The sequence below is a fragment of the Aspergillus karnatakaensis genome (genome assembly GCF_047715665.1).
Source record: "Aspergillus karnatakaensis strain CBS 102800 unplaced genomic scaffold BJY04scaffold_17, whole genome shotgun sequence".
NCBI classification, from domain to species: Eukaryota; Fungi; Ascomycota; class Eurotiomycetes; order Eurotiales; family Aspergillaceae; genus Aspergillus; species Aspergillus karnatakaensis.
In genome coordinates this window covers 500,174-524,340 of record NW_027395729.1, presented here as the reverse complement: position 1 = coordinate 524,340, position 24,167 = coordinate 500,174, and the positions used below count along the sequence as shown (strand labels likewise).

Below are 24,167 nucleotides of genomic sequence, written 5' to 3'. Positions count from 1 at the left end.
AGCATGAGCCCACGCCACTCACCAAAACACCAACTAATCACCCACCAACCAACCGCAACAGATGAGATCGCAATCACTCTCTGTCCCTCGGCATCAACGCAAAACAGCCTTAGAGAAACGAAACCCTCTACCCCACCCAAGACCATAATTCAAAAATCCGACATTGTCAGACGTCAGAACAAGAACCTGATGCGGCTCGCAATGAGCGTATCTTTTTCGCCAATGGGGTTTCCTCCCGCGGGCTGTGGCGGCTGCAGGTACCCACTCTCTCTCACACGGGCTTGCCGCTCGGCGGCTAGGTATCTGGGTAGGCAGCTACCTAGGACGATGGGGAGACTAAGCATGAAGGAAGAGTGCGGTGAGTGGAATGTACTTCCAGTTTGATTATCGTCAAGGGGGAAGGTATATCGCGGTTCTGTTTACTTGTAGGTTGAACACACGAACTCTTTTCTTGGCGGGTAGCTGTACGACTCTAGCTAGTAGAGGCCGAAATATATATCTCTTCTAGCGACCTCATCAAGTTGGCTGACTTGCATGGATACTTTGGTTGGGAGTAGCAAGCGATGGAAGAGATGCTATTTTTTTTCTTTGCCTTGGTGCGAAAATGAAAGTAATATGCAAATAGTATTATAACTAGGCACGGCTTGGTAGAGACGGAGGTTGCTACTGGCCTTACGAAGTACTCCTACAAGATCCACAATAAGACATACATATCCTCTCATTATACACCCCACGCCTCCTGAATAAGAAGCCTCGATAATATGTACAGAGCAAAATGCGTTCCATCCATCTTTCGCTTTCTTTCTTTCTTTCTCTCTTTCTCAAATACAAATGCAATGCGGAGACAGAAGAACAAGACAAGACAAAACAACCACCAACCCAACCGATCCCATAATACAGACCAGACCCGATAACGATGCGCCGAGAACAGGGCTGTGGGGAATCACAATGACGATGAAAGCAACTCGGAACAGATGGACAGAAGACCCGAAATGAAATGAAAATGGGAAATGGAGTGCGCCGATGGTGACTGAACTCCAAGAATGAGGAATGAGTAAAAGAGATAGAAGCACGACCTGCGTGGTTCTTTGCGTTGATACTATGAGCTGAGAGAAGCGCAGGGAGGTAGAATAGCAGGCAGGATGGGTAAAGTCTGCCGCGATCATGGTCGGAAATGCAAAGCGTAGCTGTACTGAGTAGGCTAATCTTCCCAAATGGTCTCGAGATCGAGGTCTTGGCGACGCTCTGCTCCGCACACACTCCATCGCTTCCTGTACCCTGCTGTTCCGGTGCGCATGTTCGAGCCGGAGCTGGGACCAGACATGTCTGATGCGCCGCGTCGCCGATTCATACTGCCAGCATCTGCATCGTCAGCCCGGTCGGCCGCTGCTTTCAAAGCGGCGATACGGTCTGATTCGATAGCGGCGGCCTCGGCATCCGGAATGTCGGGGATGGTCTCCAACGACGATATACTCGGACTGCGGGATCGGAGGCTGGTCGGGGTCGACGGCATAGAGGAGGCGGAGCTCGCTGAATAACTGGGAAAAGCTTCGTTGTATCGAGAGGTGAGGATGTTTGGTAACGACTGAGCAGACGACGGGCTGCTAGGGACTTCTCGCGACGGAGTCTGCGGAAAGTGTAGCGGCGATGACGGCCGTCGGCGACCGATACGGGGTATGGAATGTGACGGAACAGGCGATAACGACGGCTGAAAGTCCGACTGGAAAGACGAAGACCCCGACGTGTCCAGCTCCGCATGCTCTGATATTGTCTCCGACACGTTCTTCCGGTGTGGCATTCTCGGGTCGAAGGAATCCGCGGTCGGCAGCTGGAGAGGCAAGTATCGCTTGGGTGAACTCTCCGCCGAGTGCGTAGGCACCCCGCGACCGTTGACATAGATATACCTCCCCCGCGAGTCCGGCCCAGGCGAGGAGTGAGCGCGGATCATGACAGGTAGACCGGGGTCATCGGCCAGCGATCGCGATCGGAGGTGCGAACGAGGAAACGGCGGGCGACTCGGGGCGGAAGTAGGAGGATCGGGGGTAAGCGACAAGGTTATCATGACGTTTCTCGACTGCTCCAGGTCGGTGATGTCGTCGACGACGGGCGAACCAGAGGAGCTGGAGGCGAATGACTCGACGGAATCCACGGGACTGGGCAGCATGGTGCCCTCCGGGCGCGTGCGAGCTTCCATGGTGTCACGCTCTTCTTTTTCCCTTCACTTTCACTTTTCTCTCGCTCCGTCCGGAAGAGAACCTAGAAGTCTGTTTATGCGGGCCGCATGGCGGGTGAGAGAGGGAGAAGTTCGTCCTGAAACAGACTGCGGCCAAACCAAGGGTGGTAGCTGGTGTCCCAATCTCCTGGTCGCGGCCCGATGTCGATAAAGGCAGAAATCCCTTTCCCCCTGAAATTCGAGCTGCTTGCCTGTTTCCCTTTGTTGGGCCAATGTGTCTTGGGTTCCGGTGGAGGCGGCTGAAGGAAGGGGGAAGGAGTGGGAAAGGGGGGAAGAAGAAGAAGAAGAAGAAGTGGTGAAGTCAAGACTCCCAAGCAAAAGTCACGCACCGAAGGCGAAAGAAGCCGACCCCAAGTCCCCAACCCGTCCTAATCTCCGTCTGTCCCGAAACACCCGTCGCTTCTACGATCTCCCTCTAATCCAATTCCTTTGTTTTTCATTCTGATGAGTTGGAGACTGACGATCCGAAAAGATCTTTCTCACGAATCATATCGGCCAGCCGCTGAACTCCTAAAGAGGCGAAAAACAAAGGTGCAGCGGACTAGTCCCACCAACGCCATGACTTACATGAAGTTGCAGCTGTCTATTGATGGACCGAACTAGTTTTTCAGGCATCATCCTTCTTACTCTAGGAGTCTAGATACTCCGAATTTAGAAAACAAAATTAGTTCGATTAGCGGTTTCAAGCTACCAAGCTGAAGAACAATCCAAGATGTGGCAAAATCGGGCCCAAGATCCACCAAGATATCTGAAATACAACGAAGAAAGGAATCGGAAATTAGTTGTGCTCATCCTTGCACATCTTCGCAACACTCTCCCGCACATAAATCTCCCGCACTGGATCGCCCTCGTGGTCCTTGACGACCCATGTGCCCATCCCCCGTTCCTCCGGAGCGAATCGCACTCCACGTCCTCCGCCCCCAAGAATCAAATTTCCTGGGCGGTACTTGGGATCCTTCTTCATGCGCCGAATTGCAGACACATGGATCAGAGCCTCGTTCGGGATATCGCGTGTTTCTCCACAGGGTAGTGGCCATCGGATCGGTTCCCACGATCCATCCTCCCGCAGATCCATGCGGCGGAACGGCAGATACTCCATCAATTTCCATGTGATAACAGAAAGGGGTGGCAGGCCGTTGCCAAACGATAGACAGTCGTGCACGAGGCCTTCTGTGCTGGATGCGAACAAGGCGGCTTTGAAGCGCTGGCTCGAGCTTGATGGTTGCTTAGATTCAACATTTGTAGTTCTGGCCACATCTGTTTCCTTGTGTGTTCCGTTTTGGCCGTGGTGGTCGTGCTCCTGCTCGTGCGCCGGATCCTCACACCAGCTCTTCTGCCATTTGACATTCTCCCGGATAGGACTGTAGTCTCCTTCGAACTCTTCTAAGCACTCAAATTGCTTCATCTTTTGAGGGTCGAATTCGAGCCCAGCAGCTAGAGCCTCCTGGACCATCCAAACCAGCGGCGCGTGGCTCAACGCAAACTCCTCGCCTTCACCCAGTGTCCATCCTCCGCCGATATCTGCATGTCCGCCCGGAAACCAGACCTCCTGGATGTCTTGTTCTTGATCGTCGTCATCGTCGTCCACGATGTGGCGTTCGGTCGGTACTTGGAGCGAGATCCCCGAGTTCCCGCTTCGGATGGAGTTTAAATCCTCTGTAGATGCGGTTGCTATCGGCACGGCAAGACTGCGCTTTCTTCGGTTCGGAGACGCCGCTGGCGAGGTAGGACGGTACCGATTCCCCGAGTGGATACTTTCACGAGAAGTATGGGCGCTTCGATAGACAGATCCTCTTTCCTCCTCGTCTTTAGGCGCAGTGCCTTCGCCGTCATCCTTCTCGTCGACGTCTTGGTCGTCGTTGAGGACAAGCTGCGGCACGTTGTCGGCTTTACTGGCCGGCCTTTCCTTGGATTGGCGGCTGTGGTGACGATGTAGATGCTGCTGCGCCCATTCGTGGTGGTGATGATAATGCTTCTTCTTCGAAGGCTTGATTTCGGAAATCAAGTCTTGTCGGAACTTGGCCCGGCGCTCGTCGATCCCGACAGCATGACGGATGACTCTGGCGGAACTTCGAGCTGTGTATGGGAACTTACTTCGTTGCATCCATGCGGACTCGAATCTCGGGACACTGTTGACGGTATCGAACAAGCCCATGAATCGGATCCTAGTGACCGGTCGGCTGAATGTTTCACGGAAAGCTTTCATATACCGAAAGAGCTTCTTCTTTTCCTCTTTATCTTCGTCGCTGTCGCCTCCCCGCTGCTGCCATTTTGCGAATGTCTTCCACGCGAAGCGCGTCAGTTCTTCGTTCCCTGCTTCGAGCAAGCCGACAAAGTCTAGCATCTCCGACAAGAAGCGCGCGATGTAAGCTCCGCGACTAAAGCCGATGAAGAAGATCTCATCGCCAGGGTTGTAGAACCTCATGAGGAATTTGTACCCGCCCATCACATGTTCGTCGAAAGAAGACCCGACCGCGGAGTCCTTGGCCTTTTGATACGCCGACCGTATGCGCTGGAAGCGACTCGTGTGGGAGAGAGAATTGCTCGTTACGTACGTTCCAATGCCGGGCTGGTAGTAATGGAACTGATGTGGCTTGCTGCGATCGAGCATCTAAGACGAGAAGGTCAGCCGTCTCATCGCCGAGAGTACTTCTGCTTACGCACCCGAAAGATTTTCAAGACATTGCTGTCCGACTCATCGCCAGCGAACTTGTTCCCCGTACCGTCGAAGCAGAGCACAAACTGTTTGGTGGGCCGGGCCGGCCCAAACGATGCGGCGTCCATGGCAGGTGGATGCTGCCAGCTCGGAGCTGTCACTTTTTGAAAGTTGCGGCAGAAAAAGAGGAGTGATAAGAAATGACAGCTAGGGCCGGGATGTAAGGAGCCAAGATATGTAAGTTGGTCTTGGGGTTTGATGGCTACTTGTATGAGGATACCTGGCGGGGAAAGGCAGCACAGGATATGCACGAAGGCCTCCTCGCACCACAATTCTCTCGAATCAGAGAATCAGAATGTGCACGATGGTGTTAAGCCTTCCTGGTTTGAGCATCCTAGTTCCTGCAGCCCTGTCGGTCCTGGCCGGCTGGGAAGGGGTGGGCAGGCAGTCGAGTCTCACGGATCTTTCAGCGTGGAAGTAATTGTTGGCCTGACTGGCCCACCTCACTGGAAAATATCCAGCATGGGACTGAGCACAAACGCACGACTCAAGCTGGAAAAAAACAATTCCGACATTATTTTCGTGCATTAACCAGATCTTCCCTCACACCCGCCGATTGTCAGCTGCGGTAAGAGCGGCCATTCCACTAGCGACATTGTTTAGCGCAGGATGGGCCCGTATCCCGCGAGGAATTCTCCTTGCGACTCCCCACTACATTCCTCTATCGGCCCCGTGAAGCCACATGTGGCATGCATTTGACTTTTCTTATCCGGTTTTCGACGAGTATGATGCTATGCAGTGGCCAAAGGTTACTTCCGCCTGCAGGTGAGTTGGAGTTGGACGTCATTTCTGATGTCTTATCATGGAAAGGCATGCAAGCCTCAAGGAGATGGTTCACCATAGCCCACTCTGTGACTCTGGTGTCTTCAAAAGTTCAGCTAAGTTTTCAAGCGGCTAAGCGATCGGCATCGTGGTTTCCATCGAGTGGGGTATCGCTGCGACCAACCATCGCCCTTTGACGGCCTTGACGAACAGAACAATTCCCAAAGGCGCGGGCCATCGTCTCGATTTCCCCTGCACTTTCTCCATCCGCATCAAGATTAAGAATCAACAGGCCGTGTGAATATTGAGCATGGAGACAATCTGACAAATGATCTTGCTCGTTTCATGCCAAGTGGGACTGGGTTCCCTCCACGGTGCCGTACTCCGTACTTATGCAGGATGCGAGACTATTAGACGAGAACGCATGCCGTAGTGCCGGCAAATGACCAAGTTTTGACCTGCGTACGCCGTACAGTAAATGGCCAAGGGGAACCAGCTAAATAGGGGCCAATCAAGCCCTTGAGGTCGAAAGCAAGGGAGGCACAAGGAGGTCAAGCCCGTCCACGCCCAGAATAATGCGTGGAGATACTTTTCCCATGTGTGTATCTGACATCAGTGACAGATTGTCAACCATCAAAGTTCGCTTCCAAAGGATGGTTGGCCTATGATACCCAGCATAATTCCGAGTTTCATCCTGGCGGAGGGGCTAGCCGACTAGTTCGTCAGCCAGGGAACCTAGCGTGATGGAACCAGGTCCTAGCGCGATTTGTGACGGCGCGATGGACTCGGAAGGAGCCGATCATTAACCCATGGATCGAACTGATGGATCATGGTCCACGATGCGGGAATCAGCGGGATGCTCTGGCAAACTGGTCGGCGAGGAGGAGTCTTCCTGAATTCTCAATCAAACAATAAGAATCTTACGGTATGAAGTAGCAAAGGCGCCTGCAGCCACTTTCGAAATCAACCACAGCAAAACGGCTCTTCGGACCAAATTGGCGAGACACAGGGGAGGTGAGTGAGTGGGTGGAAAGAGATCTCCCAGCCATCGGGATCAATTTCCTCCTCCGCGCGGTCGACCAATCGCAGGTCCCGTGATTTCGGTCAGCTCTGGGACTTTCAGCCACCGACTTCCTTCCCAGTCTCTGACTCTCTGGCTCTCTGCACCTCCGACAATAATCCTGACCTCTGTTCGCCTACGTCGATCTCATTCTCTCCTAGCGATACTCCCGCTACCATAACTAATGCTGATCGATGACTCCAGCGCCAGTCACGACTCACTCCTTCTGATGGAGTACGTAAAATGATGCTGATCTCTGGCTGAACGCGTGGGTAAATCTCGTAAATGCCCACTTGGATCTCTTGCAGGCCTGCAGTAACCAGTTGCAACTTGCAGCAACATCACAGCGGGGTACCCTTGTGCTTTCTCTCCTGCAGCTCCTCTCATCCAATCCCGATTATCCCGCCCACTGCATCAGGGTTCAGCTCCGAGCGTCGCCGCTTCAGAAGATCCTTTCGTGCCACGGTCGCATTCCTACCTTTCTCCTTTTGAGTCATCTGTCCCTCCTTCGTCGAGCGCCAGCGATTCAGGGAAATCATCAGAAGAATCGTCAACCTCAGAGCGCGTCATCCTCAATTTGTGAAGAACCGAACAATGATTCTTCACAACCTGTCTCTGAGCTTGGCCTCCGACGGAAGCTTGGGCCATGCCGCCATGGAGACTTGACGAGCGAGGTGGAGAACTGATCGTCCCTTGGATTTGGCAATCGAGATCCTTACCTCAAATCTCACTTTCTGGGCCTGTGACCTCCGTATGGCCTTCCTCTCTAGGAATTAATGTTCATCCTGTCGGCGCAGACCTTCGCTTCCAGCTCCACTGCATCACAAATTATGGTAACATGCACAAGACTGAGACTGAGGGCTCTTGTATCTTTTTGTGGCTGGCGGAACACGCAGCCTACTGACTCGGCGGTCGAGATCAGCTGAAATGAGTGGATGCTCGCGTCCATCTACCCACACAGACTCGTTCAATAAGTTTTCTTAGCCCTTTTGCCAGTCTGTTTGGTGGTTTGGAGCTTTGACGTGCGGAGAACCTCCCGTCCACTCGTCGTCCTATGGCTGGTCGACTTTTGCGGTATCCGAGGGCAACTCCTCCAGAGCTCCAGCTCTGATCCTGTGAACCACTAAACTCAAGGGACTCAAACAAATCGGACTCTGATGATTGCCCCTTTGCTTGAGTCTCCACTCTTCTTCTTCGACTCGGCATTGTGCAATCCTGGTGCCGAGTGCAAGACGGTGTGAACTTCGAGCGCATCGCATATCGATGCCGCCACAGCAGAGCGCCTATCAGCATCCTCTAAATCATAAGCATAATGTCATAAATGTTCGGCCGATGCCCATGCGTGCGCGTTTACCACGTAGAGACAAAGTGCTTCTGCTTTCCTTCCAGCTTCGACAGCCAGATTTGGTCTTATACGCGATCGCATTCGGGTCTAGACAACAGGATTCCCCTAGAGCGCGGTGTAACCCTTCAAATACTGCTCTGAGTCTGAACTGTGCCAATACACGTGGAGACACTTCCGACCTAATCGTCATTCCTAGTCTTGGTTTTATAGTTAATTATTTCTTTTTCCTTCGCCGCTCCGCATTTTAAAACAGCCGCCCCCCCACGAGTCGACTCTCCCCTTTCCACGTCTGTTTTTTGTCCTTCCATTGCGATACCCATCATGTTGCGAAGATTTTCCACTTTCAAGAAGTCCAAGGCCGAGAAGGCCGAAAAGGCCGACCGCGAGTCGAAAGCCAATGGCTCGACTGCCAACGGCACTGCCCCGACCAACAACAGCACCAAGCGCCAGTCGAAGCCGCCTGCTCCCCGCAGATCTTCTTCAGACAGCGGCCACAGCGCTGAAAGCGAAGACATTCCCGCCGTGTTCGAGAAGCATGCGCAAGTCCTTCATGCCTCGTCGCGCCCGATCCCACACCAGGGCGGAGAGGCTGCTTACCTTGACAAAGAGCACCCATCGGGGTTGTTCAACGACTTGCGATCCCTGGGATTCAAGGACTTTTCCTCGCTCAAGGATGTCATCAAGACCAAGATCAATGGAGAGCTCACGGATGACAAGACCATGATTATGGAGCGTATTATCCAGGTAAGTCCGTTAGAGCTTTGCGCAAATACATCGCGGCGTGTATCGGTCCCTGACCAAATCGCAGATTGTCAGCAGTCTTCCCTCAAATTCAAAGCTTCGCGTCGACTTGACAAACACGTTCCTTGACGAGCTCTGGGGCTCGCTCCCGCACCCTCCCCTCTCGTGAGTCGAATGCGCGCGAAAAGTGTGCATTGCTAATTGGACCAGGTACATGGGCCCAGACTACGCCTACCGCTCCGCTGACGGCTCGAACAACAATCCTACCCTCCCTTGGCTAGGAGCTGCCAACACAGCCTACTCGCGCTCCATTGCGCCTTTGACAGTTCAGCCGGGAGGTCTGCCTGATGCGGGCTTGGTTTTTGACACCCTGTTCGCTCGCCAGAAGTTCACCCCCCACCCGAACAAGGTTTCAAGTCTGTTCTTCGACTGGGCGTCTCTGATCATTCACGGTGAGCATATCCAAGCTCAAAACAGGCACATGACTGACATTCTGTAGACATTTTCCAAACTGATTACCGAGACCACACCAAGAACAAGACTTCCGCTTACCTCGATCTCGCTATTCTGTACGGTGACGTGAAGGAGGAGCAGGACCTTGTTCGCACTCACAAAGATGGAAAGTTGAAGCCCGATGCTTTCTCTGAGCCTCGACTGCAGGCTTTCCCTGCAGCTTGCTGTGTTCTCTTGGTCATGCTGAACAGATTCCACAACTACGTCGTTGAAGAGCTTGCAGCCATCAATGAAAACGGCCGCTTCACCAAGCCTAGCCCAGACCTCCCTGAGGACAAGGCCGAGAAGGCTTGGGCTCAGTATGACGAGGACCTGTTCCAGACCGGACGACTGTACGTATCTTCCTATACTGCAATGAGCTTATGCTGATCATCTCTAGCGTCACCTGTGGTCTCTTCATTAACATCACTCTGTACGATTACTTGCGCACCATTGTCAACCTGAACAGAGTGAACAGCACCTGGTGCTTGGATCCCCGAGCTCAAGTGGAGGGTGACTCTACTCCCTCTGGCCTTGGAAACCAGTGTTCAGTAGAATTCAACCTGGTCAGTAGCTGCACCAATTTCCCACAGCAGAGCTAACTTCAGCAGGCCTACCGTTGGCACTCGGCTATCAGTTACAACGACGAGAAATGGACCGAACAGGTTTACGAAGAGCTTATCGGCAAGCCTGGTGCGGAGATTTCTACTCAGGAGCTTCTTATGGGTCTTGGAAAGTACGGAGCTAGCCTTCCCAAAGATCCCTCCCAGCGAACCTTTGCCGGCCTGAAGCGTCAGGAAGATGGTACCTTCAAGGATGAGGAGCTTGTCAACATCTTGACTCTAGCTATTGAGGACGTTGCTGGTATGTTGGACTCTGACAGTGAAAAAAAAGTCGCTCACAATCTTAGGTTCGTTCGGTGCGCGAAACGTGCCCAAGGTGTTGAAGGCAGTCGAGGTTCTTGGTATCGAGCAGGGCCGCAAGTGGCAAGTTGGTTCTCTCAACGAGTTCCGCAAGTTCTTCGGCCTGAAGAACTACGAGACGTTCGAGGAGATCAACTCCGACCCTGACGTTGCCGAGACGCTGCGCAGCTTGTACGGCCACCCCGATTATGTCGAGCTGTACCCTGGTATTGTTTCGGAAGAGGCCAAGGAGCCCATGGTTCCCGGTGTCGGTATCGCTCCAACCTACACCATCTCCCGTGCCGTTCTGTCCGACGCTGTTGCTCTCGTCCGTGGTGACAGACACTACACTGTAAGTCGAACTTTCGGCATATGAATCATCTCTAACGTTTGCAGGTTGACTACAACGCCAGGAACTTGACCAACTGGGGCTACAACGAGGTTCGCTACGACCTGAACATTAACCAGGGCTGCGTGTTCTACAAGCTCGCCACCCGCGCGTTCCCCAACTGGTTCAAGCCCGACTCCATCTATGCCCACTACCCCATGACCATCCCCAGCGAGAACAAAGTCATCATGAAGGACCTTGGACGAGAGGCCGACTACTCATGGGACAAGCCTCAGTTCCAGCCTCCTCGTGCTAATTTGACCTCTTACGCGAATATCAAGCTTGTCTTGGATCAGCAGAAGGACTTCCCCGCCATCTGGGCCAATGCCACTCGCATCCACGCTGGCAAGGGTGGTGAGGAGGCCTGGAAGAAGACTGCCGCTAGTGAGGAATTGAAAAAGAGCATCAAGGAGTTCTACGAAAACACCACCCTGGAACTGCTTGCCGAGAAGTCCACCAACCTTGCTGGAAGGAAGCAAGTCGACATTGTGAAGGAGTAAGTACCTCCATTCTCGAAGCTAGGTAGTTCCCTACTAACAATGTCAGTGTTGGTAACATTGTCCCGGCTCGCTTCGCTTCAAAGCTCTTCTCGCTCCCTCTCAAGAGCAAGCAAAACACCAAGGGCGTCTTCAACGACCAGGAGATTTTCAAGGCTCTTGCTGTTATCTACACTGCCATCTTCTTTGACGATGACCCCAGCAAGTCTTACCCTCTCCGCAGGGCTGCCGATGCTGTTTCTCAGCAGCTTGGCAGCAGCGTTGAGAGCCACGTCAAGTCCGTCAGCTCTCCTGGATTCTTCTCGAGGGTTATCGACAACTTCCGCGACGATCACAACGCTCTGAGGGAGATCGGAGACCAGCTCATCAAGGCTCTTGTCGAGAGTGGCCTCAGCGCTTCCGACATCACCTGGGGACAGATTTTGCCGACCGCTGTGGAGTTGGTTCACGGCCAGGCCGAGATGTTCACTCGTGTCATCGACTACTACATCACCGAGGGCAAGCAGTACCTGCCTGAGATCAACCTCCTCGCCAAGCAGGACACCCCTGAGTCCGATGCGAAGCTCACGCGCTACGTTCTTGAGGCCATCCGGCTGAACGGTGGCTCCGGTGCCTTCCGCAAGGCTGGGGCTATTCAGCACTTCAAGGAGGGCGACGTCGACGTGAACGTCCAGCCTGGTGACGAGATCTTCATTGGCTCTGTAAGTGCACATCTTACAAAAGACTTTTCCCGACTAACAATTGCTAGACTCAAGCAAACCGCGACCCCACAATCTTCCCCAACCCTGACGAGGTGCGCCTCGACCGACCAGACGAGTCCTACCTCAACTACGGCGTCGGCTCCCAGATCGGCCTCGGCAAGGACGCCACTCTCACCGCGGTCACTACCCTCGTGCGCACCGTTGCCCGTCTGGACAACCTGCGCCCCGCCCCTGGTGCTCAGGGTGTCCTGAAGAAGGTCGTTCGCCCTGCCGGCTACACCGCGTACCTGCGCGAGGACCACGGCGCTTTCTCCCACTTCCCAACCAGTAAGTTCTTCACTATCCAAGCGATTTCCATAGTACTAACCTATCTTCTCAGCCTACCGCATCCACTATGACGGAGAAGCCCCCAAGCTGAAAAAGCAGCTCACCTCTGGTCAACTGGCTTGATCGTAACGTGTAATGTGTTATTGCTGAGATATCTATTTGCTTTTTGTACACACGAATATCTACAACTTAATATATAGCAATGTACTGTTTAGGCTTAGTGCTGTTGATTCAGGGACCTTCCGTAGAGACTAGAGTTGATAGCAGATGATCCACTCTCACCGCCTTTGAGTTCCATCTTATCGCCGGCCTCTCTCCTCCCAAACCTGACCATCCACATCCCCTCAATCCAACAAAGACACCTTTCTCAGTCTCACTCTCCTATCTGCCAAAATGCCTCCCAAAGCCGCCAAAGGCGAATATATCGAGACCGTACGTGCCCACTCCCACTTCCTCCACAACACAACACATCAACACCACAAGCAACAATGCCTCCACCACCTCCAACCCCTCAAAAACCCACTGAACCAAACCCACTCACCCGAAAACAGGACACAGGCAACATCGTCTCCCGCCGCTCCCAAATCCACGGAACGCAACACATCGCCCTCGCCGGGAAATCCGTCATCATGGCCGACGCCGTCATCCGCGGCGACCTATTCCGGAATACCACCCCGTCTTCAGCAGACCCCACACAGACGCAAGCCTCTTCCTCGAAACCCGACGCCGAAGGCGCATCCACAACCACGGGCACAAGCTCTAGCACCAAACAATCCCAACAAGCAAACAGCAACATCGCCATCTCCATCGGCCGCTACACATTCATCTCGCGCGCCGCGATCCTCCGCCCGCCCTCGCGGCTGAGAAATAATATCCATACCTACTCGACCCTGCATATTGGGAGCTATGTCTTTATTGGTGAGAGGAGCGTTGTTGAGGCGGCGAGGGTGGAGGATTACGTGACGATCGGGAAGGATGTGGTTATTGGGTCTCTGGCGATTCTGAAGGAGCGGTGTCAGATTCTCGATGGGGCGGTTGTGCCGCCTGGCATGGTGGTTCCGAGTCATTGTGTTGTGGGCGGGCAGCCGGGGAGGGTTGTCGGGGAGGTGGGGATTGCGTATGCGGTTGAGGGGGTGGAGGGGGGGTTGGCGAGGGAGAGGTATAGGAGTGTTTTGAGGACTTGATGGTGTTGTTTTACTAGGTGGGGTTGGGGTGGATGGGTTTTGGCTTTTACTTTAGTTTTATACCCCTTTTGTTTACATTTGGATTGAATTGCATTGGAGAATGAGAGATGAGAGGAGAAATACTAGGTATGCATAGATGAGATGGTGAATTATATATTAATGAGCAGAGTCAAGAATATCTCACACATATGCAATTTAACATGAGCACAGTACATAATTACAAAGGAAAAAAGGCTGAAAGGACTACCCCTACCCCATCTTCTTAACCTCCAACGCCCTCTTCAACCGATTCTCCCCCTCCTGATACGGAATCCCCGCCTCCTCCCTCGCCATATCATTGATCCACCTCTCATTCGGCCGAATCTTCTCCCCCTTCGAAAGCACACTCGCGAGATACAACCAATTCAAGCAGTTGCCCACCGTACTAACCTCATCACACACATGCGCCAGCGCAAACTTATGCATTTTCTCCCAGAGCTCATTATCCGTAACCAGGTCATACAGATGCTGCGCGACGGCATCTGTATCGCCCACGTCAACAAGGAAGCCATTCCCTTTATCGATGACTTGCAGCGGGATTCCACCAGCCCGGGTGGCGATGATGGGTCGGCCCTTGTGGATTGCCTCGGAGACTTTGACTTCGAATCCTTCGCGCGTGGAGAGTTGCAGGGCGACTTTTGCTTTCGACATCAGGGCGTTGAGGACTTGGTCTGAGGGGCCCAGGCGTACGATCGAGATGTGGTCGGCCATATGTGGGATCTCGGTCTCGATGTGGCTGACGACAGAGTCGTAGATTATGGATCCGTCGGGGTCGTCGACGGAGCCGTGGCCGCAGATCAGCAGCTTTGGGGGTTGGCGGTCGGGGAAGTCTGCTTGGAGGCGTTTAAAGAATTTTTCGTAGGATTCGACTACGTCTGGGATGCCTTTTGAGGGGTCGAAGCGGGCGATTTGGACGATGTATTCATCTGGATAGATTAGTTTCAATGCTTGGATTGAGAGGGGGCAGTGAGCTCACCTGCTGGGTAGTCGATGACGGGCATGCCGGAGTTTCGGGCAAAGGAGTTGAAGATTCGGCCGTAGTAGGCTGTATCTTCGTCTCGCATTGTTTTGTTCAGTCCGTCGAGCCAGTCTGTGGATGCTGGCATGTAGCCGACCTTCTCGAGCGGAACGGTATGAGGAACGAACGACCGGACGGGATGACTGACGAAGACATCTGCGTCTTTGATGCTCTCCCACATGCGTCCCCAGCATTCGGCTTGTGGGCTTCCTTCCTGCTCGATGAGATCACTGCGGATCTGGATATGGCTGCGGAAGACGACCGGACGATCTGGAGCGATCTTCTTGGCAAGGGGAATGAGCGCAGGCATTTGCGGGTCGTCGATCACGATCACATCGGCGCCGCCTTCTGACGGGTGCACTAGAGGGCCGCCTTTACGCAGCCAGTATCTGTCCGCGTTTTCGTGGATCCAGTGTGTCACACAGTCCCAGGACTCTTCGCTGAGGCGCTCCTCTGGGGCGGAGACACCTTGCAGGATGTTGTGGTTTGTCTTGGTGACGCGGAAAACACCAGGTCGTGGTTTGGGAACGTACCATCTCATGTCCGTGTCTATGGAGTGCGCGAATCGCACCATTGCGTGCCTCATGAGGGCGACGCCTCCGCCTTGTGGTGTGGCGCTGAAGAACGCAAACTTGATCTTTCGCTTCTTGAGATCGTTGGCGTAGTACTCAATGGCCTTCCAGGTGTTCTCATTTACGGACTTTTCGTAGTCATCTCTGTTGGTCAATTTCACGTGGAAGTCTGTGTCGACTTGGACGAGGCCGGATAGGCCGACCTGTAGCAGAGGAATGCCTTCTGGGCCGAAGAGTCTATGTTCGTCAGTCAGAAGCACCTCAAGAGAGACATCCAACATACCGCACGCATTTCCTTGCCATCGACTCCGCTTGCTCGTCTAACGTCTTCAACTCCCAATCCTTGGACTTGTGCAACTCCGAGCGAATCCCATCGCCACCGAGACCAAGTCTGCTATCTTCCGACAGCACTAGTGGGATTATATCAAGCTCCGACCACAGCCGAGAAGGGAGCTTTGGAACTTTCTCAACCAGCTGTTCCGGGATAGCCAGGCCAATGACCTTCTCTAAATGTTTATTACACCAGTCGTACAGATGCCCCAGAATGTAATCGCCGATATGCTGATCCAGCGGCTTCTCATTTTGCAGCGGTAGTTCCTCTTGCGCGAAGTCTACCAGGTATGTCGTATCGCGGATGGCGACGGCGAAGATGATCTTGTCATGCTCAAAGACTACTGAAAGACCGCCATAGATGGTCTAGATAGATCAGTATTTGCCTGCAGGTAAAGAAAGATCCGCATACTCCGGCTGTAGCTGCACCCCATGAATTGGGGGAGGACTCTGTAGATAGACGGCGTCGCTGCTGCAGCGAGACCCGGCGATTCGGTGCTGTACCGTCGGGCATGTTGTAGTCTAATATCGTATGTGTGTGTGTCTATGAACTGAAACCTAAACTGTCGATGGGATCTCACGAGCCAGGGGCGATTTCATTGCGAAATATAGGTTGAGGTACGCCGTCGGAACCGCGGATGTATGGGGTGACCTCACCACTGGATGCCATGACGTAGCGCTGAAGCAATGTCGGCTGTGCTTACTTGCTCCCAAATGTGGAAGTATACAATGCAGTGGAGATGGAGAATAAATGTTATGCAAGCTCTGATTGTTGTTCGAGTTCATTGTTCATGGTAGCTGCCGGTGTAGGCATGTAGTAAGGAGTGTGATCAGACATGGGGGCACGAGGAGAGTGGTCCATGATGGAGGGCGCAGGAGTCGAGATGAGAGTCTGGAGGGAGCAGACAGTACGGAGTAATAGTGGAAGTACCTTTGACCCAACGATCATGCCATCGTTATTGAGAGTAGAAGGACTTCAGAGTGCTAGACAGGTGAAACGCAACTGATGCGGAGATGAAACGCTCGACGGCTTGGCTGTGATCGTGGGGGAGCTGAGTCAGCATCGCCAGCCCCTTTTACGGAGTCGCCCATTTCACCTTCAGGCCTGATCCTCCAAGGGACCAGACGGTGGATCTGACTGAGACCCCGAATTATTTCGATGTCGCTGCTCTTCAATTGAATTGATTCTCATATCTCTTGCGACTACCTCGAGTCTCACCTCTACTCATTCCTCGTTATCGCCCAGTCGGTGAGTTCTCCAAGTTCCGCCACCAATTCCCATGTGCCAGCGCCGGAACAAGGGCCACGTTCGCTAACTCGGGTCAATAGTCTCCTTACCTAGTTCCAATACTGCAATCTCCTTGCATCGCCGTTTCTCCCTCGTTCCTGTTGCTTTCATCAACAAAGCTGCACCTACGACCTCGAGCTTCAACTACTCTCTACACTCCTACCCCCGCAGTCGCGTGATAGCAAGATGGGTGGCTCTGTCTCCAAGATCATGGGCAAGATCTTCGGCACGAAGGAGATGCGAATCCTCATGCTGGGTCTCGATGCCGCCGGAAAGACCAGTACGTCCTGAATCCAGCTCCAGACTGTCGACTGAACTGACTGAGGAAAAAGCAATTCTGTACAAACTCAAACTCACCAACCAGGACGTCACCACAATCCCCACCGTCGGCTTCAACGTCGAGAGCGTCACCTATAAGAATGTGAAATTCAACGTGTGGGATGTTGGTGGCCAGGACAAGATCCGACCGCTCTGGAGACATTACTACTCTGGCACTCAGGGGCTGATCTTCGTTGTTGACTCGAGCGATACCGCTCGTCTGGAGGAGGCCCGGTCGGAACTACACAAGATCATCAATGATCGCGAAATGAAGGATGCGCTGTTGTTGGTGTTTGCGAACAAGCAGGATGTTCAAGGACGTACGTAACTCTTTGCCGCTCTAATCGCGTCGCTAACTCTCCCAGATCTGAGCCCCGACGAGATCATCAGCGCGCTGCAACTGCATAAGCTCAAGGACAAGGTGTGGTACGTTGCGCCTAGCGTTGCGACCGAGGGTACCGGTATCTTTGAAGGACTCGTAAGTCACCATCATCGTAACCACCTTTTCTCACACTAACGACACCAGGCATGGCTCTCAAACAACGTCAAGACGCAACAACCCGCGAAATGATCCACGACCTCCGAACCCAACCCATGTATAACACCAATCGACGCCCATTTGACATTTGACATTTGACCCATCCAAGCTGGCCATCCAACTCATACTCATACCCTGTTAGATGTCCGTTGATGACAGAAGACGCAGCCTTTGGATTCTTTCTTCTTTCCTATGTTACTTACTGCCTCATTGCATTACGTTTGCCTCTTGTCGTTTGCTTTCCCTTCAAGTGTCCATGTTATCCTCACCCCTTTTTTATTTTATTCTTATGATATCCCACTGTTCCTTTGGGCTTGTCCAAAATACCCTTTTTAATCTTCACTAGTTTTTCTTTCGTTTGTTTGCGGTTCGTTTTTGTTTGTAGAGGGAGGGGAGAATTGTCGGCGGTGGAATCCAGGTAGTGATAGCGATAGATGAATTGACTACATATGACATTTACCAGGGTATTAGACCTACGTAGTAGTCTTGTACAAGGATAACTCGGAGAATTATCTAGATGGATACGCAATAGTTACACAGCTAGTGCACGCACGCACCTTATTCTCCGACATCGATTAGTTTAAGCCCAAGCTCAAGCTCAAGCTTAAGCTCGGACGCCCGGGACAACAAAGAAACTATAACACTCGGAATATAACCAATAAGGTAAGGTATCACTTTTGCATTTGTTTCACATTCATAACTGTGGAAGGTTGAGCTCCCAGCTTCATCATCATCACATCACAATAGGTAAGTTAAGTAGACTATATACAATTCATTCATTCCAATCCACCCCCTCCCCTCCAACCAAGAAAACCTGATGGAAAGGGAAGGATTTACTGCTGCCCCGGCCAAATCTCATCCGCAATCTCCCTGACCAGCTTCAACTTCTTAATCATGCCGTCGCGATCAATCGCATTCCCCTCCCGGTGACTCGCAAAGCCACACTGCGGGCTAACACCCACCTGATCCAGCGCCTGCTCCAGAGTAACCCCATTGCCCTCGGCAATGAACTTCGCCGCATCAAGCACCCTCTTCTTCATCTCCTCCTTGTCCTCGAGCTCGGGGAACTTGGAGGTGACAATACCGAGGATAACGGCCTTGTTGCGCGGGAGCTCCTTCAGGGGCTCGAAGCCGCCGGCGCGCGGGGTGTCGTATTCCAGGTAGTATGTGTCGACGTTGAGTTCGCGGAAGAGCTTTGTGGCGATGCGGTCGTAGCCGCCTTCGGAGAAGTGGCGCGAGCCGACGAAGTTGCCGCGGCAGAGGTGCACGCCGATGTGGAAGTCTGAGGGGCGGGTGGAGAGGGAGTCGTTGTAGAGCTTGATGTATTTTTCGAAGGTTTCGTCTGCGGTTAGCGTGTTGAGTTTGTCGGCTTCCCAGCCGGAGAGCATTTTGTCGGAGCAGAAGTCTGGTTTTGTTAGTTATTTTTTTCTTCTTTCTATTCTTGAGGTGGGTGAAGGGGAGATATACAAGCAAGGTTGGGGTCGTCGAACTGCACGTTGCGGCAGCCGGCATCGTAGAGGATCTTCAGCTCATCCTGGTAGGCCTTGGCGATGTCGGCGAAGTACTCATCGACGTTGGCGTACACGTCCTTGGGGAAGGCGTAGCCATCCTTGTAACGAAGGTGGTACCAGTTGGGAGCCGCGAGGGTAAGCTTCAGGTTCTTGACCTCCTCGGGCTTGACCAAGGAAGCAAGGTACTTGAACTGGTCGACGTAGGTGCTGCCAACGTGCTTGATCTTGCCAGTGCAGAAAACGCTCTCACCGGGCTTGTGGCCGGCTTCCAGGAAAGCAGCTACGTCAGGGGCGTAAGGGCGGAAGACCTCTGGGTCGGGGTCGGAGACCTCCTCGAAGCCTTCAAGGCCGGGGAAGAAGGAACCCCAGAACACTGTCCGCAAGGTTCTCGTTAGTCATGCAGCTCTTACGTATAAATAGGAGGGGTAAGCAGGAGCGGGGATTGAATTCTGAGATTCTTCAACATACTGTGTCGGCAGTACTCTCCGTCTGAGAGAGCAGGGTAGCCGAGCTCCTTCTGCAAAGCAACGACATCCTTGATATCCTTCTTCTCGACGGCCTCGAGGTCGGCCTGGGTGGCCTCGCCTTTCTCAAAGGCGGTTTTGACCTTGAGCAGCTCGTCCGTTCGGAGGAGGGAGCCGAGGTGCTCGACGCGGAAGGGTGGGCAGCGGTGGAGAGACATAATGATTACTCTGTTTTCGAGGTCAGAACTGATTCCAGCAGGAATTGCAAGTTAACTCACCAGAAACAACGATGAGAGTGAAGAAGAGAAAGGAGGGGGCGGGAGGAGAGAGAGGACAGAGTGAGGGGCAGAAACCCAGCGTCCGCCGTCGGTAGTCGAGCCATGGAGCCTGCCGAGTGCGATGGACAAGCGAACGACTCAGCAGCTCCGACTCCGGACGTAACAGTCAGTGGTTCTCCAGTTGTTGCTTGACTTTTGTTGGAATTGTCGGGCTCCTCATTGACCCAATTTTGCTTGAGCTGCTGCCCCACCACATTGTCTCTCCACATTCGGTATCATCGCGCGCCGGACGAAACATACGGGTTTCTGAGACGCCAGGATGCTTGGCTGGTGGTCTATAAGGCTGTCTGTTAAGGTGTGTGATGTCAGACTCGTGGAACAGGTCGTCTCGTACATCGAGATGCTGGCGATGATATTGAGGTTGAGGAGAAGTTGACCTCACGAGAAGAAAAAGGTTGCAGCATGTGGGGCTGATGCCGGCACCCGTTAAGCCTCATTGCCGTGAGTGAGAGCATGCCGTGCTTCGAGCATCAGCTGTGATACAGCATTATCTTGAGGATGGAGCTCTTACTGGCATCCGGAGAATATGAAATCATATGACCACTCACAAAATCCCCGAGACACACGAGGTGAAAGAACGAGTATCACATTCAATCGATGCCAAGCTCATTTCCCCGCCTGGGGTTTTCCCGGCCAGCTTGGAGTGCCGGACTATAAAGGACAAGCATAGAAATACTGACAAGTTGAGCTTCACCGATTTTGACGGAACTACACTTTTTATAACATTCTACCCCAGATTATGGCTTATGGCTTATGGCTTACACAATTAACGAGAAAGCTTGTGTCAGCATGCAAACATGTCATACAACCCAAACTCTCCATCGAGCTTTGTGATAGGTCAATTCGCCCAACCAGAAAGGCAATTCTGGATGACTCGATCATGCATTCATTACCCCGGGGTCTTTGGCTGCATATCCAATCGAAGTCCAGCTAGTCTCGTATACATACGCTGCAAACCATGCAGTTACTAATCCTACAGCTCACCACCACCATACAGCATGTTTGCAACCACTACCATACGATGCCGAAGACCCGAGTTAAGTCGTACAGACACAAGTTAGCAACACCTGGAGGCTATAAAAGCATCACCGTCGTACGTAGACATAAAGCACAGAAAATACCACAAATCACTTTTCCCACCTTGTCAATTTTGAATCACAATCGCCAACACTCCTACCTCAAATAACCATGGCGACCAACCCTCTCCCAGAATCCATGTCCGCCCTCACAATTCCTAACTTCGGCCCCCCCAGCGTTCTAACCCAAATTACAAGCCCCCTCCCTACCCCCGGCCAAGGCGAGATCCTCATAAAAATCCACGCCTTCGGCCTCAACCACGCAGAACTCCACATGCGCAAAGGCGAATGGGCCGAATGGACCCCCATCTCCGGAATCGAATGCGTCGGAACCGTCGCCGCATGTCCCTCCCATGAATTCGAAATCGGCACGCCCGTCGCCAGTCTCATGGGTGGGCTGGGAAGGACCAGGAGCGGAAGCTATGCGGAGTTTACGGTTGCGAGGGTCGAGAATGTTGTACCTCTTGGAGAAAAGGCGAGGGAGTTGAGCTGGGCGCAGCTGGGCGTGTTGCCGGAGAGTTATGCGACGGCTTGGACTTGTCTTTTCCGGAATCTTGAGTTGAAGTCTGGAGAGAGGGTGCTTGTGAGAGGCGGGACGTCGGCGTTTGGGCGCGCAGCGATTAATCTTGCTGTTGCGCGGGGGGTTAGGGTTGTTGCTACCACGAGGAATCTTTCTCCGGAGCGGGTTGCGGCGTTGAAGGATCTGGGTGTTGAGGAGGTTCTTACTGAACATCCGGCTCTCTCGAAGGATATTATGACAAGCAAGGAAACGAAATTTGATGCTGTCCTGGACCTCATTGGAAACAGCACGATTCTTGACTCGCTGAATATCGTCCGGCGCGGGGGTAGAGTGTGTCTTGCTGGTTTTCTAGGAGGTCTTGATCCCGTTCCGGACTTTAATCCGCTGTTGCAGATGGCGAGCGGCGTGCATTTTAGTTTCTTTGGGAGCTTCGTATTTGGGAATGAGGAGTTCCCGCTGAGTGATGTGCCGTTGAATGAGATTGTGGATTTGGTTGCGCAGGGGAAGATCAAGGCGGAGCCGGCAAGGGTGTGGAGATTTGGGGAGGAAGGCATCAGAGAGGCGCATGCGGTTATGGAGAGGAATGAGGCGGGTGGGAAGATGGTCGTTGTTCTTGATGATGTAGCTTGATTTCAAGTACCTAGGTAGTTTAATTGAGATATGTAGGGCTAACTATATATTGGCCCCAGCGCTAGCGATGCAAAACCCCCAACGCATTATCATTAATCAACCTCATTCCCTCAGCCCTATACGTATCAGCCTCAACAAAACTTGTAACGTTCGCATCGAAGACAAAGTCCTTCGGGTCATTCACATCATACTTCGGCCATTCCGGAACCGCAGCATCCCTCCTCTCGAACCCATTAGGATCAAGCCCATGGATAAAGCTCACCCAGGAAGAGCTCATCAGCGCCGCAAGATCAATATAATTCTGACCCTTCCCCTCAAACGGCAGGATATCAGGTCTGTAGCCGACACCGTCAAGATTGTTGAACATAAACCCAATCTCCTTGTAATGGCCGGCGCCAACCTCGGGGGGTACACCAGCGGGGATAGCATTGAAGCGGTACGCATACGCGGGAACTCCATGTGACGCCCAAGTTTTCGCTGTTTCACGTCGAGAAGCAATGAACTGATAATCGCCCCAGAACGAGGCAGAACGCCGGAATTGCGCGCCGTAAGGTGGTGCGGGCCGTTGATCGCCGAGGCTTGCGACGACATTGACGGATAGATCGTCCGGATACGCTTCCAGAATTGCATCCTGGAACGATTCAGGCAGGAGAGCGGATAAAGTCGCCTTGAAGTCCTCTGTCGTATTGATCCCCTGCGGGCCCATCGAGGCGCCCTCGTCGCTATTTGCACCGGTAATAATCGGGACTTTCACGAACTGGCCGTTCCTTAGTTGCTGGCTGCGGTACGTACGTACAAAGTCCCCATCGATCGTGGGGCCAAAGCTACCTGTTTCAAGGGTGCCGTTCATCGTCGCGTTGAGCGTGAGAAAAGGGACTTCGCGAAGACATTGCAGTCTGTTCCAGGAGTCGGAGCACCCTACTGCCGAGACGATGGCTTCGAAGCCTGGCTGGGAGCGCTGCGTGCCGTTTTCCGCACCGTAGAAGATCGGGTTGCCGGATTGGAGGATTGCGCCGCGGAAGAGGGCGTCGTCCCGGCCGTTGTATGCCGTGAGCTTTAGGAGTTTTGTTAGCTGGGTGTCCTTGAAGAGGGGCTGATTGTGTCTTACCTGGAACCCAACAGAGGCCGCACCGGCAGACTCTCCAAAGATTGTAACCTTGTTCGCATCGCCTCCAAAAGCGCGAATATTCTCCTGCACCCAGTGCAATGCGAGGCGCTGGTCGCGCAGACCAAGGTTTGTGACGCCCTCGCCGACAACTTCGTTCGAGTGCAAGAATCCCCAGAGACTGAGCCGGTAGTTAATAGAGACACCGATGATCGGTTTTCCAATTTTGACGGACTGCTCAACGATGAAAGAGAGGTTGTATCGCTGGTCGCCACCGCCGCCGTTGGCGAAGCCTCCACCGTGGATCCAGAAGCCGACGGGGAGGTTGGTGTTTTCGTACCCTGCTGGGCGGATTACGTTTAGATAAAGACAGTCTTCAGATTGGTTGTAGAATGTTTGGTCCAGCTGGACGTAGTCAGCTTTCAGGTCTGCCGTAGCTCCCTGAGAGGGATGGACTTACGCCGTATCCAACGCAGAGAAGGGAGTAATCCTTTGCGTCTTTTGTACCCTTCCATGTCGAGTTGAGAGACTGTGGTAGCCGGAACCTCAAGTCGTCGACAGGAGGCTGCGCAAATGGAACACCCAGGAAGAATTCCTGGTCATATTCAGGCGAGTAGATTCCCTCGTACGTACCGTTCTTGACGTGTGCTCTGGGTGCCTTGGAGTGACCTTTGCCAGCTGGAGTGGCAGAGACCCCAACCGACAAAGCAAGAAGAGCTGTGATAAAGGTTCGCATCTAGATTTGAGGTCAAAGATCGTGAAGAGGGATTCTTGTGGGGTAGAACGACACGCCCATGGAGAAGTCGGAGGAGCTTCGGAGATATTTATACTCCCCCGAGTCTGCAGGATTCCATCATTTGCCATGCCATGATGCGAAAGAATGCTGCGAGTCAGTAAGCACGAGAATCTCTGCTAGTCACACCCGAAGCAAGGTGCCATACCAATAGCAACCTGCAAAGTTGGGGTAAGGAGCCCCGCAACCCCGGAAGGGGTCGAATCCGGGGCAAGACGCGACTCAGGCAATAGACGGGGATCGGGGGCATCGCCCGACGCCAAACTCTTGAATAACCGT

At 53.1% G+C, this 24,167-nt stretch overlaps 10 protein-coding genes across 10 annotated transcripts; 4 read left to right on the top strand and 6 right to left on the bottom strand.

The window, feature by feature from the left end:
• Positions 1-682: 682 nt before the first annotated feature.
• BJY04DRAFT_186348 (uncharacterized protein) lies at positions 683-1,215 on the bottom strand. The gene has a single exon (XM_073710889.1). It carries the CDS (start codon positions 1,164-1,166, stop codon positions 822-824), a length of 345 nt encoding a protein of 114 aa, XP_073572748.1. The 5' UTR covers positions 1,167-1,215; the 3' UTR covers positions 683-821.
• Positions 908-2,495, bottom strand: BJY04DRAFT_186347 (uncharacterized protein). The gene has a single exon (XM_073710888.1). It carries the CDS (start codon positions 2,192-2,194, stop codon positions 1,202-1,204), a length of 993 nt encoding a protein of 330 aa, XP_073572747.1. The 5' UTR covers positions 2,195-2,495; the 3' UTR covers positions 908-1,201.
• Positions 2,496-2,923: 428 nt separating this feature from the next.
• BJY04DRAFT_36666 (T6SS phospholipase effector Tle1-like catalytic domain-containing protein) lies at positions 2,924-5,327 on the bottom strand. The gene is made up of 2 exons (XM_073720213.1): positions 4,898-5,327; positions 2,924-4,844 (listed from the first exon to the last, which is right to left on the bottom strand). The coding sequence occupies exons 1-2, from the start codon at positions 5,015-5,017 to the stop codon at positions 3,012-3,014; spliced, it is 1,953 nt and encodes a 650-aa protein (XP_073572746.1). The 5' UTR covers positions 5,018-5,327; the 3' UTR covers positions 2,924-3,011.
• Positions 5,328-8,169: 2,842 nt separating this feature from the next.
• Positions 8,170-12,287, top strand: BJY04DRAFT_226943 (peroxidase/cytochrome P450 family protein; the record flags this gene model as incomplete). The annotated part of the gene is made up of 11 exons (XM_073718524.1): positions 8,170-8,860; positions 8,925-9,022; positions 9,068-9,309; positions 9,357-9,702; positions 9,750-9,915; positions 9,961-10,213; positions 10,260-10,603; positions 10,648-11,135; positions 11,186-11,837; positions 11,885-12,164; positions 12,217-12,287. The coding sequence occupies exons 1-11, from the start codon at positions 8,438-8,440 to the stop codon at positions 12,285-12,287; spliced, it is 3,363 nt and encodes a 1,120-aa protein (XP_073572745.1). The 5' UTR covers positions 8,170-8,437.
• A 365-nt stretch (positions 12,288-12,652) lies between these two features.
• On the top strand, positions 12,653-13,348 carry BJY04DRAFT_217014 (dynactin subunit 5; the record flags this gene model as incomplete). The annotated part of the gene is made up of 1 exon (XM_073715920.1): positions 12,653-13,348. The coding sequence occupies one exon, from the start codon at positions 12,653-12,655 to the stop codon at positions 13,346-13,348; it is 696 nt and encodes a 231-aa protein (XP_073572744.1).
• Positions 13,349-13,597: 249 nt separating this feature from the next.
• ccg9 (putative trehalose synthase (Ccg-9)) lies at positions 13,598-15,821 on the bottom strand (the record flags this gene model as incomplete). Its single annotated transcript, XM_073713764.1, has 4 exons — positions 13,598-14,313; positions 14,364-15,214; positions 15,261-15,673; positions 15,720-15,821. 4 exons carry the CDS (start codon positions 15,819-15,821, stop codon positions 13,598-13,600), a joined length of 2,082 nt encoding a protein of 693 aa, XP_073572743.1.
• Positions 15,822-16,423: 602 nt separating this feature from the next.
• On the top strand, positions 16,424-17,911 carry BJY04DRAFT_186334 (ADP-ribosylation factor family protein). Its single transcript, XM_073710887.1, has 4 exons — positions 16,424-16,875; positions 16,928-17,233; positions 17,279-17,391; positions 17,440-17,911. Exons 1-4 carry the CDS (start codon positions 16,782-16,784, stop codon positions 17,482-17,484), a joined length of 558 nt encoding a protein of 185 aa, XP_073572742.1. The 5' UTR covers positions 16,424-16,781; the 3' UTR covers positions 17,485-17,911.
• A 205-nt stretch (positions 17,912-18,116) lies between these two features.
• Positions 18,117-20,275, bottom strand: BJY04DRAFT_186331 (cobalamin-independent methionine synthase II family protein). The gene is made up of 4 exons (XM_073710886.1): positions 19,705-20,275; positions 19,431-19,654; positions 18,919-19,335; positions 18,117-18,856 (listed from the first exon to the last, which is right to left on the bottom strand). Exons 2-4 carry the CDS (start codon positions 19,642-19,644, stop codon positions 18,285-18,287), a joined length of 1,203 nt encoding a protein of 400 aa, XP_073572741.1. The 5' UTR covers positions 19,645-19,654; positions 19,705-20,275; the 3' UTR covers positions 18,117-18,284.
• A 562-nt stretch (positions 20,276-20,837) lies between these two features.
• Positions 20,838-22,276, top strand: BJY04DRAFT_36597 (uncharacterized protein). The gene has a single exon (XM_073720212.1). It carries the CDS (start codon positions 20,953-20,955, stop codon positions 21,988-21,990), a length of 1,038 nt encoding a protein of 345 aa, XP_073572740.1. The 5' UTR covers positions 20,838-20,952; the 3' UTR covers positions 21,991-22,276.
• BJY04DRAFT_206806 (Alpha/Beta hydrolase protein) lies at positions 22,052-23,831 on the bottom strand (the record flags this gene model as incomplete). Its single annotated transcript, XM_073713763.1, has 3 exons — positions 22,052-23,044; positions 23,099-23,500; positions 23,556-23,831. The coding sequence occupies 3 exons, from the start codon at positions 23,829-23,831 to the stop codon at positions 22,052-22,054; spliced, it is 1,671 nt and encodes a 556-aa protein (XP_073572739.1).
• Between the last annotated feature and the right edge of the window lie 336 nt (positions 23,832-24,167).

Bases quoted from the DNA above. Each gene is read 5' to 3' on its own strand.
- BJY04DRAFT_186331 (XM_073710886.1), bottom strand. From the start codon at position 19,644: ATGTCTCTCCACCGCTGCCCACCCTTCCGCGTCGAGCACCTCGGCTCC. The intron at 19,336-19,430 runs GTATGTTGAAGA...CCTTGCGGACAG, and splicing joins CGGAGAGTACTGCCGACACA to TGTTCTGGGGTTCCTTCTTC. The intron at 18,857-18,918 runs GTATATCTCCCC...TAACAAAACCAG, and splicing joins CGACGACCCCAACCTTGCTT to ACTTCTGCTCCGACAAAATG.
- BJY04DRAFT_36597 (XM_073720212.1), top strand. From the start codon at position 20,953: ATGGCGACCAACCCTCTCCCAGAATCCATGTCCGCCCTCACAATTCCT.
- BJY04DRAFT_186348 (XM_073710889.1), bottom strand. From the start codon at position 1,166: ATGATCGCGGCAGACTTTACCCATCCTGCCTGCTATTCTACCTCCCTG.
- BJY04DRAFT_186334 (XM_073710887.1), top strand. From the start codon at position 16,782: ATGGGTGGCTCTGTCTCCAAGATCATGGGCAAGATCTTCGGCACGAAG. The intron at 16,876-16,927 runs GTACGTCCTGAA...CTGAGGAAAAAG, and splicing joins CGATGCCGCCGGAAAGACCA to CAATTCTGTACAAACTCAAA. The intron at 17,234-17,278 runs GTACGTAACTCT...TAACTCTCCCAG, and splicing joins CAAGCAGGATGTTCAAGGAC to ATCTGAGCCCCGACGAGATC.
- BJY04DRAFT_186347 (XM_073710888.1), bottom strand. From the start codon at position 2,194: ATGGAAGCTCGCACGCGCCCGGAGGGCACCATGCTGCCCAGTCCCGTG.
- BJY04DRAFT_36666 (XM_073720213.1), bottom strand. From the start codon at position 5,017: ATGGACGCCGCATCGTTTGGGCCGGCCCGGCCCACCAAACAGTTTGTG. The intron at 4,845-4,897 runs GTGCGTAAGCAG...TTCTCGTCTTAG, and splicing joins ATGTCTTGAAAATCTTTCGG to ATGCTCGATCGCAGCAAGCC.